Source organism: Mauremys reevesii, linkage group 22, assembly GCF_016161935.1.
Source record: "Mauremys reevesii isolate NIE-2019 linkage group 22, ASM1616193v1, whole genome shotgun sequence".
Classification (NCBI taxonomy): Eukaryota; Metazoa; Chordata; order Testudines; family Geoemydidae; genus Mauremys; species Mauremys reevesii.
Window position 1 is genome coordinate 22,817,450 of NC_052644.1, and position 15,855 is coordinate 22,833,304.

Below are 15,855 nucleotides of genomic sequence, written 5' to 3' on the forward strand. Positions count from 1 at the left end.
ACCATCTAATCTATCTGTCTATCCATCCTCAGCCACCCCCTCTATCTATCTATCTATCCCCATCCACCCTCCGTATCTATCTATCTATCTATCCTGAGTTCTTCTATTTTCAGTTCTGCTACTGACTTACTGTATGGCTTTTGATGGGTGTGTTGTGTTGTGTGATTGGGCGGTGTGTGTGTTTTTGTGTATTTCCCTGCTGGAGGGGCTGACCCGTGTGTGTGTGCTCTGTGTGTGTGTGTGTCCCTGCTGGAGGGGCTGACCCGTGTGTGTGCTCTGTGTGTGTGTGTGTCCCTGCTGGAGGAGCTGACCCGTGTGCTGAGTGTGTGTGTGTGTGTTACTGCTGTAATAGGGGTGACGGACTCAGGAGTTAATCCGGGACATGCTCAGTCCATCACAAAGGTACCAAGCCGAAGGTGGGTCAAACCCCAGCTCCGTCAGCAGGTCCCGAGTACGAGAACCCGGCAAATTGCAGCCACCTCTGGGGCGCAGCGCGGCGGCCGTTAACGGAAGGGCCAAGGACAGCAGGGGGCTTTCAAAATCACAGCGTCCTCCTGCATTAGCCCCCTGCCCCACGGCGCCCCCCCAGCGCCCGGCCCCGACTGCCAGGGGAGAGCGCCCCCCGCCCAGCCCCCTGCCCCACGGCGCCCCCCAGCGCCCAGCCCTGACTGCCATGGGGGAGCATCCTCTGCCCCACTCCCTGCCCCATGGCGCCCGGCCCTGCCTGCCGGGGGACAGTGCCCCCTGCCCAGCCCCCTGACCCACAGCACCCCAGCGCCCGGCCCCGACTGCCAGGGGAGAGCGCCCCCGCCCAGCCCCCTTCCCAACGGCGCCCCCCCAGCGCCCGGCCCGAGCTAGGATCCTCACCCCCCCCCCAAGGCCCAGGGAACCCAGGCGTCCGGGCAGCTCCGGGAGAAACAAGTCCCGTCCCCGGTCTCTGCCGCCCCCTGGGGAGTGACGCAGGGCCAGCGGGGGAAACCCAGGCGTCCGGACTCCCAGACCCTCCCCCCTGCTCTAACCACTAGTCCCCCTCCCCTCCCAGAGCCGGGGAGAGAACCCAGGAGTCCTGCAGCAGGGGAAGGGTTAAACCCGTCCCACACAGGCCCCGCCCATCTGACGTCAGCCCCCAGGCCACGCCCCTTTGGTACTTTCATTCAAGATGGTGGCTGGTTCCTTGTGACAGGTAGGAACTTCCTGCTCCCCCCCAGCTGGGTGCAATGGAATCTCCCTCCCCCCATAGCAGGGGCAGCAGGGGCTGCAGCGCCCCCCCCCCAGTGCAATGGAATCTCCCTCCCCCCATCGCAGGGGCTGCAGCGCCCCCCCCCAGCTGGGTGCAATGGAATCTCCCTCCCCCCATAGCAGGGGCAGCAGGGGCTGCAGCGCCCCCCCCCGCGCAATGGAATCTCCCTCCCCCCATAGCAGGGGGGCAGCAGGGGCTGCAGCGCCCCGTGCAATGGAATCTCCTCCCCATAGCAGGGGCAGCAGGGCTGCAGCGCCCCCAGTGCAATGGAATCTCCTCCCCATAGCAGGGGTGAGTGGGGCTGCAGCGCCCCGCGCAATGGAATCTCCTCCCCATAGCAGGGGCAGCAGGCTGCAGCGCCCCAGTGCAATGGAATCTCCCTCCCCATAGCAGGGGTGAATGGGGCTGCAACGGCCCCCACAGTGCAATGGAATCTCCTCCCCATAGCAGGGGCAGCAGGGGCTGCAGCGCCCCAGTGTAATGGAATCTCCCTCCCCCATAGCAGGGGGTGAATGGGGGCTGCAACGGCCCCCCCAGTGCAATGGAATCTCCCTCCCCCCATAGCAGGGGCAGCAGGGGCGGCAGCGCCCCAGTGCAATGGAATCTCCCCATAGCAGGGGTGAGTGGGGCTGCAGCGCCCCCGCGCAATGGAATCTCCTCCCCATAGCAGGGGCAGCAGGGCTGCAGCGCCCCCAGTGCAATGGAATCTCCCTCCCCCCATAGCAGGGGGTGAATGGGGCTGCAGCGGCCCCAGTGCAATGGAATCTCCTCCCCATAGCAGGGGTGAGTGGGGCTGCAGCGCCCCGCGCAATGGAATCTCCTCCCCATAGCAGGGGCAGCAGGGGCGGCAGCGCCCCCCCCCCAGTGCAATGGAATCTCCCTCCCCCCATAGCAGGGGGTGAATGGGGGCTGCAACGGCCCCCCCCGCGCAATGGAGTCTCCCTCCCCCCATAGCAGGGGGTGAATGGGGGCTGCAGCGCCCCCCCCCGCGCAATGGAGTCTCCCTCCCCCCATAGCAGGGGGTGAGTGGGGGCTGCAGCGCCCCCCCCAGTGCAATGGAATCTCCCTCCCCCCATGTTATATGCAGCTGTTTCCCCAGCTGCCCTGCCCCAGAGCTGGCTGCACCCCAGGGCCAGGCTGTTGCTTTCTGCCCAGCTGCAGGGTGACACTTTCACGCTGGGAGTAGCTGGGGGCTGGTTTTCACCCCACAGCCGCACGGGCCCCAAAGACCCCAGTTCTCAGCAGCCCCTCCCCCACCCGACAGCCTATGCTAGGTGGGTGCTATCAGCTACAGCCACTGCTCTTCCCTCACTCCCCTCCCAGAGCCAGGGAGAGAACCCAGGAGTCCTGGCTCCCAGCCCCCTCCTTCTCTCACCCACCAGGCCCCACTCCCCTCCCAGAGCTGGGGAGAGAACCCAGGAGTCCTGGCTCCCAGCCCCCACTGGTCTGGCCACCAGCCCCCCCCCCCTCCCGGAGTGGGTCAGAGAACCCAGGGTCAGGACTGAGGGGCGCTGGCAGAGCAGGGGGTGCGGGGAGCCTAGGGTCGGGATAGCAGGGGGCAGGTAGGGGTGCGGCGGGGGGCATCGTGCTGGTGGGGGGGCGCTGTGCTATTGGGGGTGCCGCGTGTCTCACTCTCCCCCCTTCTCCCCAGGCTCTCCCCCCCCCCATTGCCTCCCCCCATGCGGCGCTGCTCGGACTCCTCCTGCCCCATCTCCAATGGCCTGCGCGTGGAGGGCCCGGTGCCCATGGAGCCGCCCCGGGGGGCGGCGCCGGACGAGAGCCCCGCAGCTGAGGCGGGCCCGGCCGCCGGCACCGGCACCGTCAAGGTCTATCTGCCCAACCAGCAGCGCACCGTGGTGAGGTCCCCTTCGCCGGGGGGACGGGGCGGGGGGGGCCCCGGGGGAGGGGCTGGGAGCAAGCAGGTCCCCGGCCAGCCTCAGGCACCAGCTGACTGGACTCAATGACCAGAGGGTGGCTAATGGGAGGCGACCCCGGCAGCCAGAGGCCCGTGAGCCTCACCTCAGTACGGGGCAAAGGGGCTGAAACTAGTAAAGAACCAAATTGCCCGACTCCGCGATGAACGGAATTTGTTGGGGGAAGAGTCAACAGGGTTTTGGTAAAGGGAAATCGCGCCTCACCAATCTACTAGATCTTTGAGGGGTCAATGAGCACGTGGACAAGGGGGATCCAGGGGATCTAGTGGCCTTAGATTTCCAGAAAGCCTTTGACAAGGTCCCTCACCAAAGGCTCTTACGCGAAGTGAGCTGCCCTGGGACACGAGGGAAGGTCCCCTCATGGGTCGGGAGCTGGTTCAAAGACAGGAAACAAAGGGGAGGAATAAATGGTCAGTTTTCAGAATGGAGGGGGGTTAAATCGTGTCCCCCCCCCAGGGGTCTGTGCTGGGCCCGGCCCTAGTCAACAGCCTCATAAACGATCTGGGACAAGGGGTGAACAGGGAGGTGGCAAAGTTGGCAGCTGATACAAAACTGCTCCAGACAGTTAAGTCCCAGGCAGCCTGCGAAGAGCGACAGAGGGACCTCCCCAAACTGGTGACTGGGCAAGAAAAGGGCAGAGGAAATTCAACGTTGATAAACGCGAAGTGATGCACGTCGGAGACCAGAATCCAGCTCTCCGCACGCAATGATGGGTCTGGATTAGCTGTTACCACTCGGGAAAGACCTTGGTGTCACTGTGGAGAGTTCTGTGAAATCATCCACCTGATGCGCAGCGGCGGCCAAAAAGCGACCGGCGCGTTGGGAGTCATTAGGAAAGGGAGAGAGAAGAGAGGAAATATCCTGTTGCCTCCAGATCAGTCCGTGGTTCACCCACACCGTGAACACTGCGTGCAGGTCTGGCCGCCCCGTCTCCCGAAAGCTAGATTGGAATTGGAAAAGGTTCAGAAAAGGGCAACAAAACTGACCAGGGTCTAGAGCAGCTGCCGTGTGAGGAGAGATTAATCAGCCGGGGACTGTTCAGGTTGGAATTAAGGTGATTCGGGGGGATACGAGAGAGTCTATAAACTCATGACTGGGGCGGAGAAAGTAAATCGGGGACGTGTTATTTACCCCTTCTCAGAACAGGAGAACTAGGGGTCCCCAATGAACTGAACAGGCAGCAGGTTTAACACAAACACAAGGAAGTATTTCTTCACCCAACGCACAGTCAACCTGTGGAACTCCTCGCCGGAGGGAGCTGTGAAGGCCAAGGCCGTAACAGGGTTCAGAAGGGAGCTAGACAGATTCATGGAGTTCAGGTGCATCAGTGGCTAGTAGCCAGGCTGGGCAGGGACGGTGTCACCGGCCTCTGACTGCCAGGAGCTGGGAATGGGCGACAGGGGATGGACACTTGACAATTCCCTGTTCTGTTCACTCCCTCTGGGGCACCCGGCGTTGGCCACTGGCAGAGGACAGGACGTGGGGCTGGATGGACCCTTGGTCTGACCCCTCCGGCCATTCTTATGTCTCTCCTCCCCAGCCTCCAGCGCTTTGCACGGTGCCCTAGATGTGCAGGGGGGTAAGCACAGACCGTGCAACTGCACACGCGCCTGGCTCAGTGCACGGCTGCCGGAGCACAGCTGTGGTGTGCCGGGGAGCATGAGCACGGTCCGTGCAATTGCATAGGCACAGGTCTTGCACGGCTCCCTCGGTATGTATTGGGTGTGCAGGGGATATGAGCACAGGCAGTGTCATTGCACACGGCTCCCTGGCATGCAGGGGAGCGTGAGCACCGTCCGTGCAATTGCACACGTGTGTCTTGTTGCAGAGCTCCCCGGGGGTGAGGGGCACTCCAGCCGTGCCTTGCACGAGTGTGGGTGTCTACCTGGCTACGTGGGGGAGTCCGTTGCAGGCTGTGCAGGGGGAGGGGGGCTGAGCTCACCAGTGCCCTGGGGGGGGGCAGAAGCCGTGTGTAACCCCTCCCCCATGTCAGGTCAACGTGCGGCCGGGAGCCACCGTCTACGATGCCCTGGACAAAGCGCTGAAGGTGCGAGGGCTGAACCAGGACTGCTGCGCGGTGTATCGGCGCCTGGGCGGGTGAGCGGGGCTGCGGGTCGGGAGTGAGGGGCACCGGCAGGGCTGGGGGGGCTGCGGGTCGGGAGTGAGGGGCACTGGCGCTTGGGCAGGTGAGCGGGGCTGTGGGTCGGGAGTGAGGGGCACCAGCAGGGTTCGGGGGCTGCAGGTCGGGAGTGGGGGCACCAGCAGGGTTCTGGGGTGGGGGCTGCGGGTCGGGAGTGGGGGGCAGCGGCCCGGCCGGGGGCTGGGTCCGGTTCTGACCCGTCTCTCTGGCAGGACGAAGCTGCTGACCGCCTGGGACACAGACATCACCCCACTGGAGGGGCAGGTTCTCTACGTGGAGGTGCTGGACGAGGTGCCACTCACCATGCACAACTTTGTGAGTCCCAGAAGACCCTACAATAACACACCGGCCCCCGAGAGACCCTACAATAACACACCGGCCCCCGAGAGACCCTACAATAACACACCGGCCCTGAGAGACCTTACAATAACATACCAGCCCCCGAGAGACCCTACAATAATGCCCCGGCCCCCAAGAGACCCTACAATAACACACCGGCCCTGAGAGACCCTACAATAACGCACCAGCCCCCTAGAGACTCTACAATAATGCACCGGCCCTGAGAGACCCAACAATAACACACCGAGCCCCGAGAGACCCTGCAATAATGCACCAGCCCCCGAGAGACCCAACAATAACGCACCGGCCCCCGGGAGACCCTACAATAACGCACCAGCCCCCTAGAGACTCTACAATAATGCACCGGCCCCGAGAGACCCTCCATGTGTCTGTCTGTCCCCCCAGGTCCGTAAGACGTTTTTCAGCCTGGCCTTCTGCGACTTCTGCCTCAAGTTCCTCTTCCACGGCTTCCGCTGCCAGACGTGCGGCTACAAATTCCACCAGAACTGCAGCAGCCGCGTGCCCAGCGTGTGCGTGGCCCTGGGAGCGGCCCACTGCCCGTGAGTGACCCCCAGATCCCCCATGGCCCCCCCAGGCCTCCAGACCCCCAGATCCTCCGCAGCCCTCGACCCCCCAGCCACGTGCCCAGCGCGTGCGTGGCCCCGGGTGCCGCCCACGGCCCGTGAGTGACCCCCCTGCAGCCCTCCCTGCCCCTCCCATGCCCTGTACCTAAAGGAGGCAGGCCCATGGGGACCCTCTCTGGCCTGCCATGGGACGAGGGGACCCAGGCGTCCGGAGTGCTAATGGGAAGGGGATGGGTGTGTGATGAGGGTGGCCAGGGCTGGGCTGGCAGGGGCTGCGGGTCGGGAGTGAGGGGCACCGGCAGGGCTGTGGGGGGAGCCCAGGGCTGGGCTAGCAGGGGCTGCGGGTCGGGAGTGAGGGGCATCTGCACCCCACATTCTCTCTCCTCCCCCCCCACAGGATTTACAGCCACGATCCCTACCCCGACGCGCAGGGGCAGGATTCCCCCTCGGCCCGGCCCGGCCTGGCCCCCCTAACGCCGCAACCCACCAGGTACGGGAGCCCCCAGTCCCACCCCGGGGGAACGTGGGAGGAAATCACCCCCAGATTGCGGGGGGACTGACACAGGCCGGGTCACCGATCCAGAGCGACCGGGGGCTGGAGCCGTGTAAACGGGGCAGCAGGAAATCTGGTGTCAGATGGTTCTGTGGAAACCTGGATGCCCGGGAGCGAAGGCGGGGGTGTGTCCTGACGGGCTGCGGGGCAGCGACTCTGCGAGAGCTTTGGGGGGCCGCTGCGAGGGCTGCCGGGATCCTGGAGCCGGAGCTCTGGGTGTGACCCCGGGGCGACCACGGCCGGGACCCTGCGGCCCCCGATTCGGGGATCGGTCGGGGAGGGGAGGAGGGAGGGGCTAGGACCCCTGCCCAGGAGCCAGGGACTCCGGGAGGGGAAGGGAGCCACTGACCCGGCGCTCGTCTGCCTGTGCCCCCCCCAGCTCCCGCCAGCAGTGTCTTGGCCCCGACGCCTTCAGCTTCCCGGACCCCCCCGGCGGGGGGCAGCCCCTCCAGCGCCACCGCTCCACCTCCACCCCCAACGTGCACATGGTCAGCACGGCCGAGCCCGGGGACGCCGCCAGCCTGCAGGTGAGAGCCCGGCAGGGCGGGGTGGGGCCGGCTCCCCCCAGCCCCAGGGCGGGGACTGGCTGGCTCAGGGGGTGGGGAATGGGCCCGAGGGGGGCCAGCGGGGGGGCCGGGGGAAGGGGCCAGGAATCTTGGGGCACGCAGGGCTCAGCCCCACTGCCAGGGGGCGCAGATCCGGGGACAGACGGACGCCCGCAGACCCGGACGGACAGACCCTGGAGGGTTCGTTTCCTCTTGGGGTCTCTGAGCTCTTCCCCCCTTTTTCAGATCGCGGCCATGAGCTTCCACACAGACGGTGAGAACCCCCGTGGTTTGGAGGCGCCGGGCTGGGGGGGGGGAGGCTCGGGGGCTCAGCAGGAGGCGCTGCTCGGGGCACCAGGCTGGGGCTCAGGGGCGCTGTGCTGCGGGGCGGGCGGGGGCTCAGTGGGCGCTGTGCTGCTGGGGGTTCGGGGCGCTGCTGCAGGGGCAGGTGGGGCATGGTGCTGCCGGGCGGGCGGGGCTCAGGGGCGCTGTGCCGCTAGGGGCTCGGGGCGCTGTGCTGCTGGGGATGGGTGGGAGGTTCAGTGGGCGCTGTGCTGCAGGGGCAGGCGGGGCGCTGTGCTGCCGGGGCGGGCGTGGGGCTCAAGGGCGCTGTGGCGCTAGGGGTTCGGGGGTGCTGTGCTGTGGGGGGGTAGGGGCTCAGGGGTGCTGTGCTGCTAGGGAGGTTCGGGAGGTGCTGTGCTGCTGAGGGGTGGGATGTTCAGTGGGGGTGCTGTGCTGCAGGGGCAGGCGGGGCACGGTGCTGCCGGGGGTAGGGGGCGCTTCTGGGGGGGCAGGGGGCACTCGAGGGAGGTTGGAGGCTCAGTGCGGGGGTGGGGGGCAGCTCTGGGGTCCCCAGCTCACTCCACTCTCTTTGCCCAGCGCCAGGTGGGGGGGAAGGGTCTCCCCCAGGTCCCAGCCCCCCCCAGGAGCCTTCCGGGCGCCATGGGGCCCCCTCCAAGTCGCCCCCGCAGCCCCCCAAGGAGCGGAAGGGGTCGGCGTCGTCGGCCGAGGACAAGAAGAAGGTGGTGAGTTGGGGGGGGGCGGCTAGGGGGGATGTCTGCCCCCCAGTGTCCCTGCCCCCCACGATGCCCTGCACCTCCCTCATGCCCTGCCCCCCATAGCCCCCAATCCTGCCCTACTCCCCAGCCTTGTACCCCCTCCCCTCTCCCATATTGGGCCCCCATCTCCTGCCCCCACCCACCTGCTATCTCTGACCCCCTCCCACGGCTCCTGATGTGACCCCCACCCCTGAGCCTGTGCCCCCAACTCCATCCCCCCGTCCCCTGCCCCCGACTCCTCCACGCCACCGATGGGGGGCAGGGGCGAGAAAGGCCGGTCGTGCCGGGGGTGTGGGGGGCTCCGGGGCACCCCATGGGGCGGGTGGGGTCTGGAGAAGAGACAGCTGGGGGGGCAGCCCAGAGGCCTTCCCACAAAGGGGGGCTCCGAAGAAGCCGGGGGTCGGTCGTTCTCGAGGGATCTGCACCAGGGGAAACCGAGGCTGGGGGCGGCGTTCGGCTGGGGCGTCCCCCCAGGCTGAGCAGGGTTGGGGGAGGGAATGGAACAAGCCCCTCACTGCCCTCTCCCCCCCCCCGCCCCCATTGCAGAAGGCCCTGGGCTACCGGGACTCGGGCTACCAGTGGGAGGTGCCCCCGCACGAGGTGATCCTGCTGCGCCGGGTGGGAGCCGGCTCCTTCGGCACCGTCTACCAGGGCCGCTGGCACGGCCACGTGGCCGTGAAAATCCTCAAGGTGACGCAGCCCACGGCCCAGCAGGTGCAGGCCTTCAAGAACGAGATGCAGGTACTCAGGTAGGAACCCCGGCGTCCGGGAGGGCCGCTGGCCTCTGGGAGGGAGGCAGGAGGGACCCCAGCATCCAGCGGGGACCGAGAGTCTGGGGGCAGGTGACGGGGAGAGACATTGGCCTCTTGGGGGAGCAGGAGGGACCCCGTTATCCACGGGGAACCCCGGCATCCAGGTGGGGCTGGAAGGACCCTGGCGTCCGGGGTGGGCAAAGGCAGACTGGGGAGGGGGCCCCGGTGTCAGGGTTCGTAGGCCAGAAGGAGGGACCCAGGCATCCAGGGGTTCATGGAGCAAGGGGGGGGACTCCGGCTTCCAGGGGGTTAGCAGTTTGCAGGGGACCCAGGAGTCTGGGGGTGGGAGTCGGGGGCACCCAGGTGTCCGGGGCTGGTGGTTTGCAGTGAGAGGGACCCAGGTGTCCGGAGGTGGTGGTCAGGGGGGATCCAGGTATCCAGAGGTGGCGGTTTGGGTCAAAAGAGACCCCGGTGTCAGGGGACCGGTCTGGGGTGGGGGCCAGGTGTCCAGGGATGGTGTTGGAGGAGGGACCCCGGTGTCCGGGGGTGGCGGTTTGCAGCAGGAGGGACCCAGGCATCCAGGGGTACCAGGCCTCCGGGGACGGTGTTGGGGAAGGACCCAGGCATCCGGGGGTGGTGGGCTGGGGAGAGGGGGGGGACAGACCCCAGCGCCTACCCCCCCAGTGACCCCCCCCCGGCCCCCGCAGGCGGACGCGTCACGTCAACGTGCTGCTGTTCATGGGGTTCATGACGCGGCCGAGTTTCGCCATCATCACCCAGTGGTGCGAGGGCAGCAGCCTGTACCGGCACCTCCACGTCTGCGAGACCCGGCTGGACGCCCCCGCCCGCACCGAGGTGGCGCGCCAGACGGCCCAGGGCATGGAGTGAGTCCTGGGGGGGGGGGCGGCAGGGGGCTGCTATGGGGCGGGGGGTGGGAGGCAGGGGCTTGCGTGATGGGGCCCGGGGTGGTTGGGAGCTATGGGGAGTGGGGCTGGTGCAGTGAGGGGCTGACAATGGGGAGGGCTGGGGGCAGGGAGTCATGGCAGGGGCTGGCATTATGGGAATGTGGGGGCAGGGGGCACTGCTCATGGGGGCTCCCCCCGCTTTCTCTCCCCTCCCTAGTTATCTTCATGCCAAGAGCATCATCCACCGGGACCTGAAATCCAACAGTATCCTACGGCCCCCCATGGCGGGCTCCAGTGGTGGCAGGGCCGGGGGGAATGGGGGGGCGTATCCAAAATGGCGGCACGGCCGGGGGAATGGGGGGGGTATCCAAGATGGCGGCAGGGCCGGAGGACGGGGTGGGGGGGGTATCCAAGATGGCGGCAGGGTTGGGGGAATGAGGGGGTGTGTATCCAAGATGGCGGCAGGGCCGGGGAATGGGGGCATATCCAAGATGGCGGCAGGGCCGGGGAATGGGGGTATCCAAGATGGCAGCAGGGTTGGGGAATGAGGGGGTGTATCCAAGATGGTGGCAGGGCTGGGGAATGGGCGATTCAAGATGGCGGCAGGGCCGGGGAAATGGCGGGGGGCGCGTAGCCAAGATGGCGGCAGGGCCGGGGGAATGGGGGGGGGCGTAGCCAAGATGGCGGCAGGGCCGGGGGAATGGGGGGGGGCGTAGCCAAGATGGCGGCAGGGCCGGGGGAATGGGGGGGGGGCGTAGCCAAGATGGCGGCAGGGCCGGAGGAATGGGGGGGCGACAGGTGTTTCCCAGGGGGTCTGTGCTGTGGGGGTTGTTGCTGAGGTGGGGGCTGCTGTGGGGGACTCGTTGGTGCCGGTCGCCCCCTAACCCTCCCCCCAGACATCTTCCTGCACGAGGGGCTGACGGTGAAGATCGGTGACTTCGGCCTGGCCACGGTGAAGACGCACTGGAGTGGGGCCCGCCGGGTCGAGCAGCCCCGGGGCTCCGTGCTCTGGATGGTGAGAGCCCCACGGCGCCCCATAGCATCCTGCCGTGCCCCACAGCGCCCATCGCGCCCTGCTCACCCCCATAGCGCCCTGCTCACCCCCACAGCACCCTGCTATGCCCCACAGCACCCAGCTCACCCCCATAGCGCCCTGCTCACCCCCACAGCACCCTGCTATGCCCCACAGCGCCCTGCCGTGCCCCATAGCACCCAGCTCACCCCCATAGCGCCCTGCCGACCCCCACGGTGCCCTGCCGTGCCCCACAGCGCCCATAGCGTCCTGCCGAGCTCTACAGCGCCCATCGCGCCCAGCTCACCCCCATAGCGCCCTGCCGACCCCCACGGTGCCCTGCCGACCCCCACGGTGCCCTGCTGACCCCCACAGCGCCCTGCCGTGCCCCACAGCGCTCATAGTGCCCAGCTGACCCGCATTGTGCCCAGCTCACCCCCATAGCGCCCTGCCGACTCCCATAGTGTCCCATAGCGCCTTGCTGACCCCACGGTGCCCCATAGCGCCCTGCCGAGCTCTACAGCGCCCATAGCACCCTGCTGACCCCACGGTGCCCCATAGCGCCCTGCTGAATCCCACAGCACCCCATGGCGCCCTGCTGACCCCAATACCCCTCCGCTGCACCAGCCTGCCCCAGCTGCTGGGCTCCGTGCTCTGGATGGTGAAATCCTCACTGAGCCCCATAGAGCCCCATTGTCACCCGCCCCGCGCCTGCCCCCCCAGCCCCTAACGGTGTCTCCCCGCAGGCGCCCGAGGTGATCCGCATGCAGGACAGCAGCCCCTACAGCTTCCAGTCCGACGTCTACGCCTACGGGGTGGTTCTGTTCGAGCTCACCACGGGGAGCCTCCCCTACGGGCACGTCCGCAGCCGCGACCAGGTACTGCCCCAGCACCCCTGCACCCCTGCGCCCCTCCTCGCCCCAGCACCCCTCCCTGCCACCCACAGCCTCCCCTACGGGCACGTCCGCAGCCGCGACCAGGTACCGCTCCCCCCGGGGCCCGCCTGGCCCCCAGCACCCCTGTGCCCCTGCGCCCCTCCTCGCCCCCAGCACCCCTCCCTGCCAACCCGCAGCCTCCCCTACGGGCACGTCCGCAGCCGCGACCAGGTACCGCTCCCCCCGGGGCCCTCCTGGCCCCCCCCAGCACCCCTGTGCCCCCCTGCGCCCCTCCTCGCCCCAGCACCCCTCCCCGCCACCCCGCAGCCCCCCCGACGCGCACGTCCGCACCCGCGACCCGCTCCCGCTCCCCCCGGGGCCCTCCTGGCCCCCCACAGCACCCCTGCGCCCCCCTGCGCCCCTCCTCGCCCCAGCACCTCCCTGCCACCCACAGCCTCCCCTACGGGCACGTCCGCAGCCGCGACCAGGTACCGCCCCGGGGCCCTCCTGGCACCCAACAGCACCCCTGTGCCCCTGCGCCCCTCCTCACCCCCAGCACCCCTCCCTGCCAACCCACAGCCTCCCCTACAGGCACGTCCGCAGCCGCGACCAGGTACTGGCCCCCACAGCACCCCTGCGCCCCTGCGCCCCTCCTGCCAATCCGCAGCCTCCCTACGGGCACGTCCGCAGCCGCGGTACCGCCCGCCCGCCCCGCTCCCCTGCAACCTCCTCACCCCCAGCACCCAGGTGCCCCCAGCCCTCCTCTCCCCCACGCCCCAGCACTCCTCCCTGCCGACCCACAGCCTCCCCTACGGGCACGTCTGCAGCCACAACCAGGTACTGCCCGGCCCCCCTTGACCTGCACCCTCCGCTGCCGACTGCAGCCCCCTGGCGCTCCTCACCGCCGACTGCAGCCCCCCAGCGCCCCTGGCACCCCTTGCTGCCTCCCGCTGCCGACTGCAGCCCCCTGGTGCTCCTCACTGCCGACTGCAGCCCCCCAGCGCCCCTGGCACCCCTCACCGGCGATCCACGGCCTCCTGGCGCCCCCTGCTGCCGACTGCAGCCCCCAGCACCCGGCACCCCTTGCCGCCTCCCACAGCCCCTTGCAGCCGACTGCAGCCCCGCATCCCCGGTGCCCCTCATTGCCGACCTGCAGCCCCTGCCCCCACTGCCGACTGCAGGCCCCCACATCACCCAGCGCCCCTCACTTCCTCCCGCAGCCCCCCGGCGCCCCTCACCGCCGACTGCAGCCCCCTGCGTCCCCCGGCGCCCCTCGCAGCTGACCCACACATCCCCAGCGCCCCCCAGCGCCCCTCACTCCCGACCCGCAGCTCCTGCCAGCCCAGCCCTGACCCCCCAAGCTCTGCCGGTGCCCCTCACTCCCGACCCGCAGCCCCTGGGGTTCTAAATGGGGGTTTGGGGGTGTCCTGGCTCTGACCTGACCCCTCGCCCCCCAGATCCTGTTCATGGTGGGCCGGGGGTACCTGTCCCCTGACATGAGCCGGGTGCCCAGCACCTGCCCCAAGTCCCTGAAGAGACTCATGATGAACTGCCTGAAATTCAACCGAGACGAGAGACCCCTCTTCCCCAAGGTGAGCGGGGGCGGGGCCCGGACGCCTGGGTTCTCTCCCGGCTCTGGGGGGGGGGTGGGGGTAGGGGTTAGAGCAGAGGGGGCTGGGAGCCAGGACTCCTGGGTTCTCTCCCCGGCCCTGGGAGGGGAGTGGGGTCTGGTGGTTAGAGCAGGGGGGGCTGGGAGCCAGGACTCCTGGGTTCTCTCCCCGGCTCTGGGAGGGGAGTGGGGACGAGTGGTTAGATTGGAGAAGGGGGCTGGGAGCCAGGACTCCTGGGTTCTCTCCCCGGCCCTGGGAGGGGAGTGGGGACGAGTGGTTAGCATGGAGAAGGGGGCTGGGACCTAGGACTCCTGGGTTCCCTCCCCGGCTTGGGGGGTTGGAGGGATCCGTCTCACCCCCTTTCTCCCCCCAGATCCTGGCCACAGTGGAGCAGCTGCAGCGCCTCCTCCCCAAGCTGGAGCGAAGCATGTCGGAGCCCTCCCTGCACCGCGCCTCCCACACCGACCCCTGCGGCTCCTCCCCCCCGTCGCCCCTGCGCCCCCTGGCCTAGCCCAGGCAGACGGACGCCCCCGGTGCCAGGAGCTGCCACTGCTCCGAGCCTCCCCCAGCTTGGGGACCCAGGTGTCCGGGAGCAACTGTCGGAGAGGGGGGAGCTTCTCCCCCCACCCAAACCCCAGGGCCAGCATCGCCCCAGAGGAACGTCCATTGTCTGGAGATCGATGTGTGACACCTCCCACCCCACCTCGCCCCGCCCCAGAGGTGGCTGCATCCCAGCATCAGCTGAGCCGGCCGTTCTATGCAGCCGTTCCTGGCTGCCCCGCCCCAGAGGTGGCTGCATTAAGGGCGACCCGTGGGCTGTTAAATCTCTGTTTTAATATATCGGTCTCTGGTTGCTCGGCCTCGCGCCGCGTTTCTTTGACATCACAGACGATTGGGACCCACAACAGTGTCACGAGAATCACTAACGGGGGAGGGGAGCAATTTGTGCTCGACGGCCCCGCCCCGTCCCCTTCACAGTGGGAACTAGGGGTGGGGGAGCAGCGTCTGGGCTGGAGGGAGGAAGGGCCCGGTCCTGGGCTCCCTCCTTTGCCCCCCAGGGCCCAATTCGGGGCAGGGGTAGAAGCGTCATGACACAACACGGAAACGACACGCAAATATCACGCGCTGGGGGGGGCGTCACGACACAGCGCTGGGGGGCACTCAAAAATATAGAGGGGGCAAGACTCTGAGATCTGTACAGGGGGGCTGATGGGGGGCCGCAGGGAAAGGGAGATGGGCTGGGCTGGTGGTACATGGGGGCTGGCGGGGAGGGGGTGTTGCTGGGGGCAGAGATGTGGGGTGTTACAGGGGCTAGGGTGGGTTCAGGGGTGGGGGCTCACGGGAGGCAGCATGGGGGTTACAGGGGCTAGGGTGGATTTGGGGGTGGGGGTCTCGGGGGCAGCATGGGGATTATGGGGTCTTGGGTGGATTTGGGGTGGGGTCTCACAGGGGCAGCATGGGGATTACGGGTCTCGGTGGATTTGGGGTGGGGTCTCACAGGGGCAGTGGGGGTTAAGGGGGCTGGGGTGGATTTGGGAGTGGGGTCTCGAGGGGCAGCATGGGGATTACGGGGTCTCGGGTGGATTTGGGGATGGGGTCTCGCAGGAGGCAGTGTAGGGGTTATGGGGGCTAGGGTGGATTTAGGGGTGGGGGTCTTGCAGGGGCAGCATGGGGATTACGGGGTCTCGGGTGGATTTAGGGGTGGGGTCTCACAGGAGGCAGTGGGGGGCTAAGGGGGGCTGGGGTGGATTTGGGGGTGGGGGGCGTGTTGCTGGGGGCAGGGATGTGGGGGGCTGGGGTGGATTCAGGGCTGGGGGGGGATTAATTTCACACACAGCCACACCCACCCGGCCGTGTCCCGCCCCCCGGCAGATGGGGTCCGGGGCCTGAGCACAGCGGTTCGGGCTCCAGGCAGCGGCAGGCGCGGGGTCTTCGGCTCCTCGGGGTCCCCGGCGGGGGGATGGACGGTGCAGCGAGGGGGCGTCATTGGGGTCCCGGGAAGATCTATGGGGCGGTTTGGGGGTCTCAGGGAGGGCCCGTGGCATCACATGGGAGGAGGGTCTCTGGGGAGCGGGGGCAGTAGGGGTCTCTGGGGTCACTCGGAGAAGAGGCTGGCGAAGCTTCGGGGGTCTCCGGGGGTCACTCAGAGAAGAGGCTGGCGAGGCTCGGGGGCTCGGGGTCACTCGGAGGAGAGGCTGGCGAGGCTCGGGGCTCGGGGGCTCGGGGTCACTCGGAGAAGAGGCTGGCGAGGCTCGGGGGCTCAGACTCGGGAAGAGGCTGGCGGGGGTCCTCGGAGAAGAGGCTGGCG

General features: G+C 68.0%; 1 protein-coding gene across 1 annotated transcript; it reads left to right on the forward strand.

The window, feature by feature from the left end:
• The first annotated feature begins 902 nt into the window (after positions 1–902).
• ARAF (A-Raf proto-oncogene, serine/threonine kinase) lies at positions 903–14,399 on the forward strand. Its single transcript, XM_039510313.1, is given in 17 exon segments — positions 903–1,183; positions 2,892–3,096; positions 5,168–5,271; positions 5,527–5,629; positions 6,059–6,213; positions 6,635–6,727; positions 7,170–7,317; positions 7,582–7,639; positions 8,192–8,278; positions 8,281–8,360; positions 8,940–9,142; positions 9,853–10,029; positions 10,268–10,314; positions 10,947–11,065; positions 11,809–11,940; positions 13,395–13,529; positions 13,921–14,399. Coding segments are annotated over 16 exon segments (1,956 nt in total). The 5' UTR covers positions 903–1,183; positions 2,892–2,919; the 3' UTR covers positions 14,059–14,399.
• The last annotated feature ends 1,456 nt before the right edge of the window (positions 14,400–15,855 follow it).